The sequence below is a fragment of the Mustelus asterias genome, chromosome 19, assembly GCF_964213995.1.
Source record: "Mustelus asterias chromosome 19, sMusAst1.hap1.1, whole genome shotgun sequence".
Taxonomy (NCBI): Eukaryota; Metazoa; Chordata; class Chondrichthyes; order Carcharhiniformes; family Triakidae; genus Mustelus; species Mustelus asterias.
Window position 1 is genome coordinate 47,816,458 of NC_135819.1, and position 15,517 is coordinate 47,831,974.

The 15,517-nt window shown below is 43.3% G+C and overlaps 1 protein-coding gene and 1 pseudogene across 6 annotated transcripts in view; both read right to left on the reverse strand.

Annotated features, from left to right (window-relative positions):
* Positions 1-15,517, reverse strand: part of celsr1a (cadherin EGF LAG seven-pass G-type receptor 1a) — a 324,635-nt gene that overhangs the window by 44,946 nt on the left and 264,172 nt on the right. For all 6 annotated transcript variants that reach the window (XM_078235521.1, XM_078235523.1, XM_078235517.1 and 3 more), the window contains exons 14-19: positions 12,401-12,542; positions 10,435-10,555; positions 7,308-7,491; positions 6,677-6,778; positions 3,942-4,036; positions 2,131-2,340 (exon numbers count right to left, since the gene is read on the reverse strand). In XM_078235521.1, the coding sequence (XP_078091647.1) occupies positions 2,131-2,340; positions 3,942-4,036; positions 6,677-6,778; positions 7,308-7,491; positions 10,435-10,555; positions 12,401-12,542 (854 nt within the window). The remainder of the gene's footprint in view (positions 1-2,130; positions 2,341-3,941; positions 4,037-6,676; positions 6,779-7,307; positions 7,492-10,434; positions 10,556-12,400; positions 12,543-15,517) is intronic.
* LOC144508165 (U4 spliceosomal RNA) lies at positions 12,176-12,241 on the reverse strand (annotated as a pseudogene).

Sequence of the window (15,517 nt, forward strand, 5' to 3'; positions counted from 1 at the left end):
TTTCCAGCCGTGCGTGCCCCAAGACCGGAAAATCCCACCCAAGCTCAATGGATCATTAGACGGTCCGCTGAATTTTCTGTCCCGCCTGTTACGATTCATGTGGCAGGTGGGATGGGAAATTTCTTGGCTCTGGTCTTTGCAATCCAATAGAATACTGCACTGCTTTCAGCCAAGAATCTTATTCAGAATTACAGCACGCGGTTATTGCTATTAAACAGTATTTGAGAAGTTAAGTTACCAACCCATATTGACCATGAATGGGTGCATGTAGTTTCCAGATATTGGCCAACGGGCCTGTTCACCTGTGGGAACGGGCTGTCCATATGTCCCAGTGCAGAAGCTACACAGACCAGCCCTGTAATAGCGCATGCCCATTTTATGGCTAGAATGTTTCAGCCCAGTGGCAGATTTTCCCATTAGCTACCAGCGGGATCTTCTGGTTGGGCCGAAGTCTATGGCGTTTTGCATGGCTTGCCCATCCCACCACCCAGGATTTCATGGTGGGGGTAGATTTCAGTGGAATCCCAAAGATCAGAAAATCTCATACTATATATATATATAACCAATGCTCTGTCACCAGCAGAATATTTCACCACAACATGGCTTCCTGTGTTATTTGTCACATGATACTGCTATTGGGATGGCACAATGGCACAGTGGTTAACACTGTCTGTGTGGAGTTTGCATGTTCTCCCCGTGTCCGCGTGGGTTTCCTCTGGGTGCTCCGGTTTCCTCCCACAGTCTGAAAGACGTGCTGGTTAGGTGCATTGACCCAAACAGGCGCTGAAACGTGGCAACTCGGGGATTTTCACAGTAAGTTCATTGCAGTGTTAATGTAAGCCTTACTTGTGATACTAATAAATAAACTTTAAATTTTTATTCTCACCCTAACCCATTTGTTAAAACAATAAAAAAAACAGGAGTTGCCCCATTCATTGCCCCTTCCAATTTAATGCCATGTAACTGTTACAAACTGCAGTTAGCAGGCATAGGTGGAACTCAGTTAAAGGGCAGGATGAAGGAGACAATATAAAGGAGATAGTTTCAGGGTTGATTTTAAATTTAGCACGAGATATAAAAATCTCTGACCGTGGGCACTTTAGAAATCATTCCATTATACCTGCACCATAAATATCCTTGTACTCAGCCTATGTAAAATTACCCAAGAGAAAATAGATTCCAATCTGCAGGCTATTGGAGGTAAGGGTGGGGGAAGTGCTGGAAAGATTATGTTATAGTACAGATAGTTTTGAAATGGAAGGTACTGGAAAGTAATTTTGGATGTCTTATTATGTTAACTACAACTCAGTGGGCATCACTTTCACCTGTGAGTCAGAAGGTCGTGGGGTCAAGTTTCACTTCAGGAGCTGAGCACAAAAATCAAGGCTGGCACGCCAGTGAAAAATAGACAGAGTGCTGCAATGTCGAAGGAGCCGTCTTTCAGGTGAGATATTAAACTGAATTTCCGAGTACCCTCTCAGGTGACATAAAAGATCCCACAGCATTATCTTTGAAGAAGAACAGGGGAGTTATCCCTAGTGCCCTGGTCAATAGTATGTCTCAATAACAGGTTATCTGGTCATTATCCCATTGCTGTTTGTTGGAGTTTGCTGTGTGCAAAGTGGCTGCTGTGTTTCCTACACTACAACAATAACTACATTCAAAAATTATGGCCATGTCAGAGGGATTAGCAGGGTAAATGTACGAGGTTACAGGAATAGGGCCTGGATGTGATTGTGGTCGGTACAGACTCAATGGACCAAATGGCCTCCTTCTGTACTGTTGGGATTCTATGATTCCATACCTACTAAGTAACAAGTACATTGACCACGTTCAGTAACCTCCTCTCTTACTGTCTCTCAAAGGCAACTAGGTGAGGGCAATAAATGCTGGCCAGCCAGCGAAGCCCATGTCCCACGAATGAATAAAAAAATGCTACATTGATTGTAAAGCACTTTGGGGTGTCTGGTGGCTGTTTATGATGCTATATATAAATGGAAATGTTTCTTTCTTTAAATGCTTGAACAATGCCTCACAGACAGGATAATGTTTCACAGGAAGGAGCCTAAATAGAGAACAGCATCTCCAGGTGGGTATATAAATTTGGACCAGGCAACAACCGATCCATACCTCATTGAACTCAACATCTTGAGTTGCTGCCAGTTCAAAGTCCTGTTGGTTTCCCTCATACTGAAGAATCCTCTTTATCAGCTCATAAGCAATCTTCACGTCATTCCCATAATACGTTGGTGTGTGTTTTGTGGCATTCTGTAACAGGTTGGCAATTTTTTTCGAATTCTGCGTATCCATCTTGGTTTCATTGCGATACAGTTTCTCCATCTGTTTGTAAAATACAAAAGAATTCTATAAATTTGTACAACAAAAGATTGTAACATCTGAGCCTTTGTCAAACAATGAGCTGCATTTTGCATTATGAGCGTAAAATGCATTTTCACCATTACTCTACAATAGGGTCAGCATACTGATGCCCCCCCAACAACTGTACCACAAAACAGAGGAACACTCCACAACCAGCTTCACTCAGGAGAGCATCAAGGTGCAGCAGAGCATGTTTGTGTTCACTTTCACATTATTTCCATGGATAGAATCATAGAATCCTGACAGTGCAGAAGGAGGCCTTTTGGCCCATCGAGTCTGCACCGACCACAATCTCATCCAGGCCCTATTGCCGCAACCCCACCTTTTTGCCCTGCCAGTAGGGGCAATTTAGCATGGCCAATCAACCTAATCCACACATCTTTGGACTGTGGGAGGAAACCAGAGCACCCGGAGGAAACCCACGCAGACACAGGGAGAACGTGCAGACTCCTCACAGACTGTGACCCGAGGCCGGGATTGAACCTGGGTTCCTGGAGCTGTGAGGCAGCAGTGCTAACGACTGTGCCACCGTGCTGCCCTGAGTCCTTTATAACATGGAGATGATACAGATAGGACCTAAAGGCTGGCTGGAAGATAGCACGTTGCCTACCAAGGGCAATGATCCGCTCAGCTTCTCCTATGGGGTCTTAACCCGCAATTATTTTGGGAGCCTTGGTCCTTAGGGGTGATGATTCTCCACATGCTGGTCTCTATGTCTGTCCTGACCAACTCTATAAAAGCTCACAATGGATGCTTTGTCATTTTGAGAGATAGGAATCAATTTGTATGAAAACTCGAGCAATTCCACACGTGCAGTGACTGGTTACTGACAGATATGGACTGGAGTCTGAGGGTTGGCTGCTGCCATCTCCGCAATGTATAAAATAAAAAATAAAAACATAGTGCGAAAAATATTCAAAAATGTTTTGGGACGGCACGGTGGCACAGTGGTTAGCACTGCTGCCTCACAGCGCCAGGGACCCGGGTTCAATTCCCAGCTTGGGTCATTGTCTGTGTGGAGTTTGCACATTCTCCCCGTTCTGCATGGGTTTCCTCCAGGTGCTCCAGTTTCCTCCCACACTCCAAAGATGTGCCGGTTAGGTTGATTGGCCATAATAAATTAGCCTTTAGTGTTGGGGGAATAGCAAGGTAAATAAATCACATTACAGGAATAGGGCCTGGGTGGGATTGTGGATGGTGCAGACTTAATGGGCCAAATGGCCTCCTTCTGCACCGTAGGGATTCTATGAATCTGCAAAAAACTGTGATTTGTAGATTTCTGAAGGTCAAACACAGTTCTTGGTGTTTATGAGATCACATTTATTAATCTTTAATAGCCTTTGTTTCATCCGCTCTTGGCTCTGCGAAAGGGATAGCAGTTGGACAGCATGCAAGCAGATGCTGCTTGTTCTCTGATCTGAAACGTTAACTCTGTTTCTCTCTTCACAGATGCTGCCAGACCTGCTGAGTATTTCCAGCATTTTCTATTTTCGTTTCAGGTTTCCAGCATCTGAAGTTTTTTTTGCTTTTGTGTTAATGGTGCGGACAACAAGGGGACCTACAATAGACTTGAGCTGAATGAAGGTGAGCGTGGTACAGTTGAAAAGATCTGGAGGGAGCCAGCCTTTCTCTTCATTGCAGTGACGGATTGCAGTTCCTGCAGAGAGAAAATGGAAGATCCAGTTACCAGAGAGTCATTGCTCACTTCATTAATTAAATTCAATATGTTCAAACACCTACAGAGTGACAACTAGACAACCTCGTAATTTACAGTCAAAGTAAGTCTTTGTTCAGCAGTGCAACTTTCAATTTACTGCAATGCCGCTGGCAGGGAATAATTATGTTCGACTAACATTGAGAGAGAGAGTGAGTTAGCAAGGAAGGAGAAGGAGAGGATGAGGGTTGGAGGAGGACATTAACAATCCGGTGCAAAGCAATGATTTTACACATGAAATTTATGTGCATGAATTAACTTCAATAGATGCCAGGAGTGCACTCTGTCCCATAATTCAAATAAAGCTTCTAAAGGTGCCCTTTAGGTGCTACTTAGAACCAACACCCATGGTTTAAACAGACAATTTTACTGTGACAGGGAGCATCAGACATTCTTTCATTCTCTAGAGAGTCTGATAAACTTGCACTCAATACTGCAGTGCACTCGGCTAACCGGCCCATCACCATTCATCAAAGAATATGCCCAACTTTGGTGCGATTGTGCTCACATGAAGTTGTCAATGAATGCATTTTGGGAACAGTTTGACTCTTAAATTTGACTCTTATTGCATTGGTGCTACTGACTTGCACAAAAAGGTTGACCTCAAGCCAAAGGTAAAAAAGTGTGAATCATTAATTTTAGCAGCCCCAGCGAGACCAGCTCACAACAGCTCTTGACAACTGCTCCGTGAGTTCTGACAGTTGGGATTATTGGACTGCACAGTACAGGAGCACGACATCTGACCGTTCACTTCTGTGGCATGAGCCACTTCTGAATGAGCCATCCACTTGCTCACTTCCTCTCATTGCTGACAAGCCTTCAAAGAGAGTTTATGGCCGGAATCTTACCCCCGTTCACGCCGGCGGGATTTTCTGGTCCCGCTGCAGTGAATGAAGATTTGGCTGCGTGCTAAATTCTCCACCCTTGCCGCAGCGGGAGCAGGGCGTGAATGGCCGGTAAGATCACGCCCCCCTCAATTTTAATGGCTCAGTTTCTTTAAAACTTGCTCATCAAGCTGACACACAACTTCTAACTTCCTGTGCAGAAATCAAAACATCGAGAAGACTCAATTAAAAATTCAGATATTTTCCAGATTAATACAATATCAGCCATTTAATCAAGACCATTCGAGCCTGACACATGTATTATCACTTAATGCAGTTACAATATCCGGGGGAATAGAGCATGGTCAAAAGAAACTGTGACATTGGGGAGGAGATTAAGCAAGATGCTACATTCTCATGGCGACCGTGTCACAAAAGCAGACACTCTAATTACTTACATAATGCTCCCTTTGTCTGGATTCTTCTAATTGTTCCAAATGCTCATTTCTTGCATGACAATTCTGCTATGCACAGTAAATCTTTTAATGTTCCTCGCTGAAATTTTTTCATTAAATTGCATGATATATTATAGCATAGCCAGGATTCGGGAGAGATAAAAAGAACTGTAGCTCTGAAGAAGAGTCATATGGACACGAAATGTTAACTCTTGTTCCTCCCTCCACAGATGCTGACAGACCTGCTGAGTTTTCCCAGCATTTTCTGTTTTTATTTCAGATTTCCACAGTATTTTGCCTTTATTTTTAAAATGAGTAGGGATCTACGAATCCAGGTCATCTCTTTACTGACACTCTGTATTAGTTTACCAGATCAACAAACATTGGAAGTTGGATCATGATGATTAACTATTACTCGGAGCTCTCCATCTCCAGGGACTGTGATGGTAGGTCACAGTTCAACTGGAACATAGAGCTTGAACTGATAGTGACCTATACAAGTTATGACAGGGTGCCTGATACACAAATTTCCAAAGCCACTGCAGAGCTACTCATTTCAGCTGTTACTGAATAATCTTTACATAGTCCCATGTCACACGGGAACCCCACCACCTGCAAGCTCCACTCCAAGCTACTCACTGTCCTGACGTGGAAATATATTGCCGTTCCTTCACAGTCACTGGGTCAAAATCCTGGAATTCCCCCCCCTGATGGTATTGTGGATCAACCCACAGCACATGGACTGCAGCGATTCAGGAAGGCAGCTCACCACCACTACAAATGGACAATAAATGCTGGTCAGCCAGTGCGCCCATGTCCCATGAATGAATAAAAAATGATTCTAGCAGCACTGCCCATGTGGAGGTAAAGAGTGCAAGGGGAAATCCAGCCTGTTGCCATCAGACTTTTGAATGGACCTACCTTGCACTAAGTTAATCTTTCCCTACACCTTAACTATGACTGTAGCACTACATTCTGCACTCTCTCCTTTCCTTCTCTATGTACGGTATGCTTTGTCTGTATAGCGCGCACGAAACAATGCTTTTCACTGTATGCTAATGCATGTGACAATAATAAATCAAATCAAATAATCAATCAATCCACAGAAAATTCAATGCATGCTACGAAAGTAGGGCCTGAGGACATACCAGGGAACGCACATGTTATGAAAATGAATATGAAACAAGTTATGAAATCTCCCACGGTAATGAAGTGAAAATCAGTGGGTTGAGAGTGGGAAATGAGATTTCAGATGTGCAGCACCACAACGGAAGATAAAAGGCAATATTTTCACCATCACTCACCAACTGATCCCTTGGGACACGGCATGGCTGCTGGTCGACCATATTTCGTTCTTGGCCACCAAATGCCCGCTTCAAAGGCTTTTGGGCACACGTTATATTTCACTGAAATAAGTCAGATACCAGTTAGCTCAGAATGGGAATAGAAAAATTCAGACTTTGAATAAATGTGGCCGATGTTATACACGATACTGTCCATTAATGCCTTCGTAAAATGTCTCACAACACCAGGTTCAAGGCCAACAGGTTTATTTGGAATCACGAGCTTTCGGAGCACTGCTCCTTCATCAGGTGAGTGGCCTTAGCACAATAGTACAGAAGTACCAGCATACAAATTTGATTCTGATGCAGAGTCATGTTGGACTTGAAACATTAACTCTGTTCCTTTCTCCACCAGTGCTGCCAGATGAGATTTTCCAGTATGTTTTGTTTTTATTTCAGATCTCCAGCAGTATTTTGCTTTTATACAAAATTGAAATTGTTTCACTTTATTCAGATATTAACTACTGGAAAACGTGTTTTGAAAAGTATTCAAACCATTTTAATAGATTACATAAAAATATATGAAACCTCTCTCAGAAGGCTTTTTTCAGTAGCGCTTTTCTGTTATTCCCAGTATTGGACTGTAACGTACCTTCACAGCCATCGCTGGTGATTTCGGCAAAAGGGCTGTCACAGCGGTTGCAATGTTGTCCAATCACGCCAGGTTTACAGGAACACTGACCCGTTTCCGCATCACAGGTACGGGACTGAGAACCCATTGGAAAGCAGTCGCATGGGTAGCATGTGTCGCTCTCCTGGGGCTGGTAATAGTTGTCCTACAAAAGGAAAGTTCAGCTGATTTCAGATCTTACGTATGTGAGAAACACTGCCCTCCCTGACGTTAATTTGAAAGGTTAAGGCAGGAATAAATAAAGCCCAGAGGGCTTGTGAAAGGATGTTGCATGGTTCACCTCTAAAGTGAATAACAAACACCACTCTGCCACAGGATTTTAAAAGGAACACAGTGCGACAAGTTTTGTACATGTACTGAAATAGGGTGAATACAGGGTAAGAGTGATAATGATGGAATTAATTCTAATCAGCTTACAGATGTTTTCTGAAGTTCGATGAGACAGTGGCTCAGATATTTACTGGGAAGCGAGGAGGGTGTGAGGCACCCGGCATTGACGGGGTCACGGAGATCCCGCCAAGTTTAACAGCTGGGCCGCACTGTCTTCTTCCATTTCCTGTCCGTCAGCCAGCAAGCTGACAGCTGGCCAGCTGTCAGGCAGGAAAACCAGTAGCCAGGAGGCCACAACCAGAGACCCTTGGGGACAGTCCCTGGCTATCAGCATAATGGGACAGTCTGCAGATCAGGGCTTGTGGTGCGGGGGAAGGTGGGGGGGGGGGGGGGGGGGGAAGAGATGGACGGTGGACAGCAACGCCACAATCTGCAGAAGGGAGGACATAGGCTTCCCTTTGGGCTCCGGAGGAATACTCCTGCTCCTCCTAGCCCACAAAGTACTTTTTTTTAAAGAGCCCACAGCTACTACCTTAATTTTATTGCCAAATTTGTTCCACTGTATCCCGCTGTTACTAAGGACATGTTTCCTTTTTGCTAAGCTGAAGTTTAACTGCCACCTCCAACCCTCCCCACCAACCTGTCTAGGGGGGGATAATTTAGAGGCTAATGAATTCCATTCTACTCCTCCCTGCTGCTACTGCTTTTTGCTCCATCAATCTGTCATAAGTTGTGGCTTTGTACGGGCTTGTTATTTTTCCCTTTGGGCCACTGCACTAATGAGAGCGATTCATCATGTTAAAATTTGCCTTTGCTCCATCGCCACGTTGACAATCATTTTTGTCGTTTAACTCTGGAAGATCAGATACATGAAGCACCTCAGAGGAAAACTGTTGAATCCTATGGACAACCATTACTTTTCTTTTAGCTGTCAGGGGATGGTATTCTTGGTACACCCTTCACCCTTTCTAATTAAACTTAACAACATAGAAAATCACCCCAACATCTTTCTTGTGTCCTTGTTTCTTAAGGCTATCGTAAGGCAGGAGAGCAGAAAGATTGAAATCCAGGCGCCAATCCCGACTTTGCACCAACATCGATGTTAACAAAACAATTGGCGCCAAAACCTTAGTTAGGCTGCACTTGGAATATAGTGTTCAATTCTGGTTGCCACACTAACAGAAAGATGTGGAGGCTTCGGAGAGGGTACAGAAAAGATTTACCAGGATGTTGCCTGGTATGGAGGGCATTAGCTATGAGGAGAAGTTGGAGAAATTTGGTTTGTTCTCACTGGAACAACGGAGGTTGAGGGGTGACCTGATAGAAGTCTACAAGATTATGAGGGGCATGGACACAGTGGATAGCAGACGCTTTTTCCCTGGGTGGAAGAGTCAATTACTAGGGGGCAGAGGTTTAAGGTGCAAGGGGGCAAGGTTTAAAGGAAGATGCGCGAGGCAGATTTTTTACACAGAGGGTGGTGGGTGCCTGGAACTTGCTGCCGGGGGAGGTAGTGGAAGTGGTTACTGTAGTGACTTTTAAGGGGTGTCTTGACAAATACATGAGTAGGATGGGAATAGAGGGATATGGTTCCCGGAAGGATAGGGGGTTTTAGTTCAGTCGGGCAGCATGGTCAGTGCAGGCTTGGAGGGCCGAAGGGCCTGTCCCTGTGCTGTAATTTTCTTTGTTCTTTGTTCAAAGACAATGGCAGGCCCACTTTCCCCCCCACTGATTATAAATGAGTGGTGATATTTGCCATGGAGCTGTCCTACTGGTTACCAAAGATGCCCAAATTCTTTTAAATCAGCTAGGCTGAAAACATAAGGACGGAACAGTAGAACTCGTGGAAGAATTGCTGTTTTGATTGATGGGATTTCACAAATGGAGAAAAGCTAGTTTGGTCACTTAGTTTGAAAGAATGCCTTTACTTTTGTAAGTGGGGGAGAACTACAAACACAATCGCTGCAACAGCATCTGCTTCTCTTTATAGGCACGAAAATCAGGGTTCAACAAACAACCGAAAGGGGTTTGTTCATTCAGAGTACTCAAAAACCTTCACATCCTAAGGAACTTGTTGTGAAGATAAGAATGCCATCAAAAACTTCAGAAATGATCCATTTTTAATATTCAAATACACTCTGGAATAGTTCTGCTGAAGAACATGACTATGCATCAAGTTTCTTCTATCATAGAATTATCCAATGTAACGAAAGAGCTCAAAGCGGGAAAGGATGGTTGGGTTTCAAAGCAAGGTCCATATCTATAGAAATATTCTGCCATAGTATGGCATCATCCATTAATTCATGGTTAGAATTTACCGTGGTAACCGTTTGAACGCTGACATTTGCCTATCTGCATGTGAACAAGTTATGTCGTAGTTGGGAGCAAGTGAATCATTTCTTCAAAACTATCACTTGGACCGTGTCCAAGAGACTTCATGCTAAATCTCAATACTGTATGCAAGCGGGGAATCATGCAGAAACTTACGGGAAATCATTGCAGAATCTTTGTGTGTTGCAACAAATCACTCACATGAAGTGGCATTCACAGAGAATCAGAAATAAGATGAACCATGCCAACACATTATTTCATTAAAAAGGTTATGGGGGAAACAGAAGAAAATTTGAGTGGTTCGAATCAGCCTGTTGGAACCTGTATAAATTGCAAATCATTTTCCAAAAATGCATTTCCTGCAGAAATTTAGGAAGCCGAATATTTGGGCTTTGCTACACCGAGCTCTGGTCAGACTGTGCCTCCTCACCTTGCACCTGCATTCCCCAGTCGTTTTGTTACAGTCGGGGTCAAATCCCTTGTTGGTATCACAAATACAAGGACCACAGATGGGATTCCCCCACCTTCCCCTTGGACACGGCAGGTCAATTCTGGAAGGAAGAAGCAGATCATGCCTTGAATAGGACTTTTGAAACCATGTCTCTTTTCCTGAGTCAAAAGAAGGATAATCATTTTGAAAGATAATAGCTTCAACCCACCCCTACATCTCAGGATGGTTCTATTTAATAGTGAAAGCTAAATCCACCTCTTCATCTCCTCAAATTTAATCTTAGTTAATTCACGTGGATACACAGGCAGCTTGGCATTTTTTACAAACAATACATGAATGAAAAGACCATTTACTCTTTCACTCCCACAGATCAGGGACTATTTACTTCACAACAGATTCTGTGCAACTTATTCAACTTCCAGATGGAAGCAACCAGCTCCAGCTGAACCCCCACAATAAAACTCGCCAACCGCTCCCCTCCATTTTGATCAACGGGGCCCCAAACATGAACTAACATTGCACTTACAGCTGTGCAACATTGACCAGAAACTGAACTGGACTAGCCATTTAAATACCGTGGCTATAAGAGCAAGTCAAAGATTGTTAATTATGTGGTGAGAACTTGCCTCCTGACTCCTCAAAGCCTGTTTAGCATCTACAAGGCTCAAGTCAGGAGTGTGATGGAATATCATTCACTTGCCTGGATGGGTACGGCTCCAACAGCACTCAAGAAGTTCAACACCATCCAAGACAAAGCAGCCCACTTGATTGGCACCCCATTCAAAACTTTAAGCATCAATCCTTCCACTACCAACACAGAGTGACAGCAGTGTGTAACATTCTACAAGATGCACTGCAGCAACTCACCAAGGCTCCTTTGACAGCATCTTCACAACATGTGACCTGTACCACCTTGAAGGATAAGGGAAGTAGATGCACCGGAACACAACCCATCAGTAAGATCCCCTCTAAGCCACACACCATCCTGACTTGGAATTCTACCGACGTTCCCCCACTGTCATTGGGTCAAATTCTGGAAGTCTCTTCCAAAAAGCACTGTGGGTGTTCAAGAAGGCAGCTCACCACCACCACCTTCTCAAAGGTGATTGGCAACAAATGCTGGCCTAGCCAACGATGCCCAAATCCTGCGAAAATAATATTTTTAAAAGCATTCCAAAGATGACTCATCTACAATCACAGGGACCATTGTGTTGCACAATGCATGTAGTCACATAGGTGCATCTTTACAACCTTCAATCCCAAAATTACACTCATCCAGTTCCTTTTGAATGCCAGCAAGTCAAAGTTAAACAGATTTTCCAAAGTGTACAGAATTATGCCAAAAATGTCTGGTTGCTTGGTTGTTATGCATTGATCACATTTTTGTTTAGAATCATAGAATCCCTACAGTGCAGAAGGAGACCATTCGGCCCACTGAGTCTGCACTGAAAACAATCCCACCTAGGCCCTATCCCCGCAAAGCCACACATTTACCCCACTAATCCCTCTAAACCTACGCATCCCGGGACAGTAAGGGGCAATTTAACATGGCCAATGCACCTAACTTGCAATCTTTGGAGCATGGGAGGAAATTGGAGCACTCAGAGGAAACCACGCAGACATGGGAGGAACGTGCAAACTCCACACAGTGACCCAAACTGGGAATCAAACCCAGGTCCCTGGAACTGTGAGGCAGCAGTGCTAAGCACTGTGCCACCCAGTCAATAAGCAATAATCACACCTCAGTTAAACCTCATTGGCTACAATGCTGCCACTGTACAAAGCTTTGGTGATCATTTGTTCACGACTTCATTTGTTCATGAGGTGAAGTTAAAGGAAAAGGTAAATGTGGTCTGACACAATCAAACCATAGAGTCATTTGATTAGACAATAATTCCAAATATAATCAACACGTCTGTCAACTTATTGTTTAGTTAATGCTTACTTGTTTTCACAGTATTCTCCATAGTAGTTTTCTCCACAGTTACAAGCATAACCATGTGAGGAACTTGGATTATGGACACAGCTAGACACATGCTCACATGGATTCAATCTGCAGACATCGACACAGTTTTTCCCAAAGAACCCTGTTGATGGGAGTGAAGACAATCATTAGTCTCAGTCAAGCATTCACTTCTCCCATTCCCTTCTTTTTCCAGGGTCTGTTATGCACCAAATCATATTCAATGGTATTCTAAAGTTAAATAATAGGGTTCATAAAGCCTTAAAAGGTTAACAAAAACCAAGGACATTGGGCTGAATTACATGGTTGGTGGTGACTCAGTTCATAAAGATCTAAAGCTATCCCTTTTTGACATTAGCTTGAATGTGGCAAGAGGATCTCTAGGCATCGAGCAGAGGTGACGTCAACAGTCAGGGTAAGCAGCCCATCACATTGAAGTATTCTCATAGACAGCATGCCAGGAAGTAAAAACCACCAAATCCCTTCACTTTTGATTTTAAATTTTACAGTAGGCTAAATAAATGATTGGGACATTTATAAAAGGATTATGGTAAAATCAAAATGTCATACAAAATATGAAAACAAAATTCCTTATAATAATAGAAACATTTTACATTCACCAAATATAAAATTATTTTGAGGTCAATCTACAAAACTGTTTAGCAGGAATAATGAACTCAGTACACCACTAACCTAATTATCCCTCATTCAACAAAGTGTAATATTTTTCAAGTTTTTTTACAGTGAGACTAAGCACAAGAGTGGAAGTTCTCATCACTTCAATAGTTTCCACTGGCTGTATTCTGGGGTGACCTCAACAGTGTATCCTCTGAAGGAGCATTGAACTAGTAACAATAACCTCTGGATTTACGCATTTAACTGTTAGTGTATGGACTCCAGAAATTACTGTCAGATTTCGTGGCATAGTGATGGTTAAACAGACAATTTTGCTGTCATTACTAATGCAACAATGGACTATTGTTCCTCGTTAAATGCATTACCTATGTGCCTGAGAAAACTGCCATAATTGAAGAAGTGGTTATTCCCCTAGGCTTTGATTTGATTTATTACTGTCACATAAATTAGGATACAGCAAAAAGTATTGTTTTTTGCGCGCTGTACAGACAAAACATACAGTTCATGGAGTACATGGGAGAGAAGGAAAGGAGAAGATGCAGAATGTTGTGTTACAGTCACAGCTAGGGTACAAAGAAAGATCATCTTAATATAAGGTAGGTCCAGTCAAAAGTCTGATGGCAGCAGGGGAGAAGCTGCTCTTGAGTTGGTTGGTATGTGACCTCAGATTTTTGCATCCTTTTCCCGATGTAAGAAGGTGGAAGAGAGTATGTCCAGGGTGTGTGGGGTCCTTGATTATGATGGCTGCTTTTCCGCGGGAAGTGTAGACAGAGTGGATGGATGGGAGGCTGGTTTGCTGATGGATTGGGCTACGATCAAAACTCTTTGTAGTTTCTTGCGGTCTTGGTCAGAGCAGGAGCCATACCAAGCCGTGATACAGCCAAAAAGGATGCTTTCTATTGTGTATCTGTAAAAGTTGGTAAGAGTCATAGCGGACATGCCAAATTTCCTCAGTCTCCAGAGAATGTAGAGGCACTAGTGGGCTTTTTAACTATAGCATCGGCATGGAAGGACCAGGATAGGTTGTTGGTGATCTGGACACCTGGAAACTTGAGGTTTAGATTGCTCACTTTGATTGGAATATAACACAGATATACACACGCTAACCCAAGAATATCTAAAATGAGATTATCTCAGGTCCTCTCCAGTTTCAGTGAAAAATTCTCTGTGTTTCAAGGATTGTAATCATATTTTGTCAAAATTTGTTTTTTCTTTGTGTTTGCAGGAGATGCTTCAAAGCTTTGCTATTTGCTGCGGAGTTTGGCTACTGAGGTGGGTAGCTCAAGTCAGAAACTTTCCTGACTTATCAGGTCCACCATGGAATAATGTACCCCAAAATGCACAAAATTAGTTCTGGGGAGTGGAAGTGCAGGATAGAGTGGGGCCTGTCAACCCTGGAAGCAGAACGTAGATAGCCAGGAGGGTCAACAAATGCTGAGGTGGGCTGGTTAGAAAGCCTGGGACTTTGCCCCGATTGTTTTAGAAGTTGTTCAGCCCTCACACCCCTCTCTGTGCCCCCACCCTTGCCCCTGCCCGTCCCCATCCCAACCCAACCCCTTGGACCCTCATACCAACACACACTCCCCATGGACCCTCATACACCTGTGTCATCTCCAGAACCACTCACCAGTATCCACCACTGGCAGACCCTGGGAGTCATGTAGAGATGTAAAAATGTTACTGTCGAACAATCTAACACAACTCATACATACTTGAGAATGAAAGAACTCCCATTCTTTGCATCTCAAGTGGTTAACCTCTTATAAAAACAAATTTCTATTCATACTCCACATCAATGACTAGATGCTACTTTCTCCTTTCTGCCTGTCAATCAAAACAATCTAGAAAGGGTTTTTTAAACTCTCAGTGACTCTTGCAAACTGTGTTTCTTTCATGTTTGAAGAATGAGCTTTCATATTTCTGTTTGAGGATCTTGATATTGTGGGGCATGACTGACAGTTACTTATACTGCACAGACATCTCAGAGAATGGTAAATGCAAGTTATTTAAAAGTAAAGTCTACTTACACATTCAACTTCCTGGCTGCAAACATGAGGGGCAATCAACTAGGTCTTTGCAAACTCCCAGCTTGTTACTTCTCAATCACTTAGTTGTACACCTACAATCTCCCAGTTCTAACTATTTAATCTTCTCAGCCTTCTAATTCAGTTCTTCAAATTTCCAGTTTCAAAAGTTTATTTATTAGTAGGCTTAAATTAACACTGCAATGAAGTTACTGTGAAAATCTCCTAGTCACCACACTCCAGTGCCTCTTCGGGTACACTAAGGGAGAATTTAGCATGGCCAATGCACCTAACCAGCACGTCTTTCGGACTGTGGGAGGAAACCGGGGCACCCGGAGGAAACCCAAGCAGACCCAGGGAGAACGTGCAGACTCCGCACAGACTGTACCCAAGCCAGGAATCGAACCCTGGGCCCCTGGCACTGTGAGGCAACAGTACT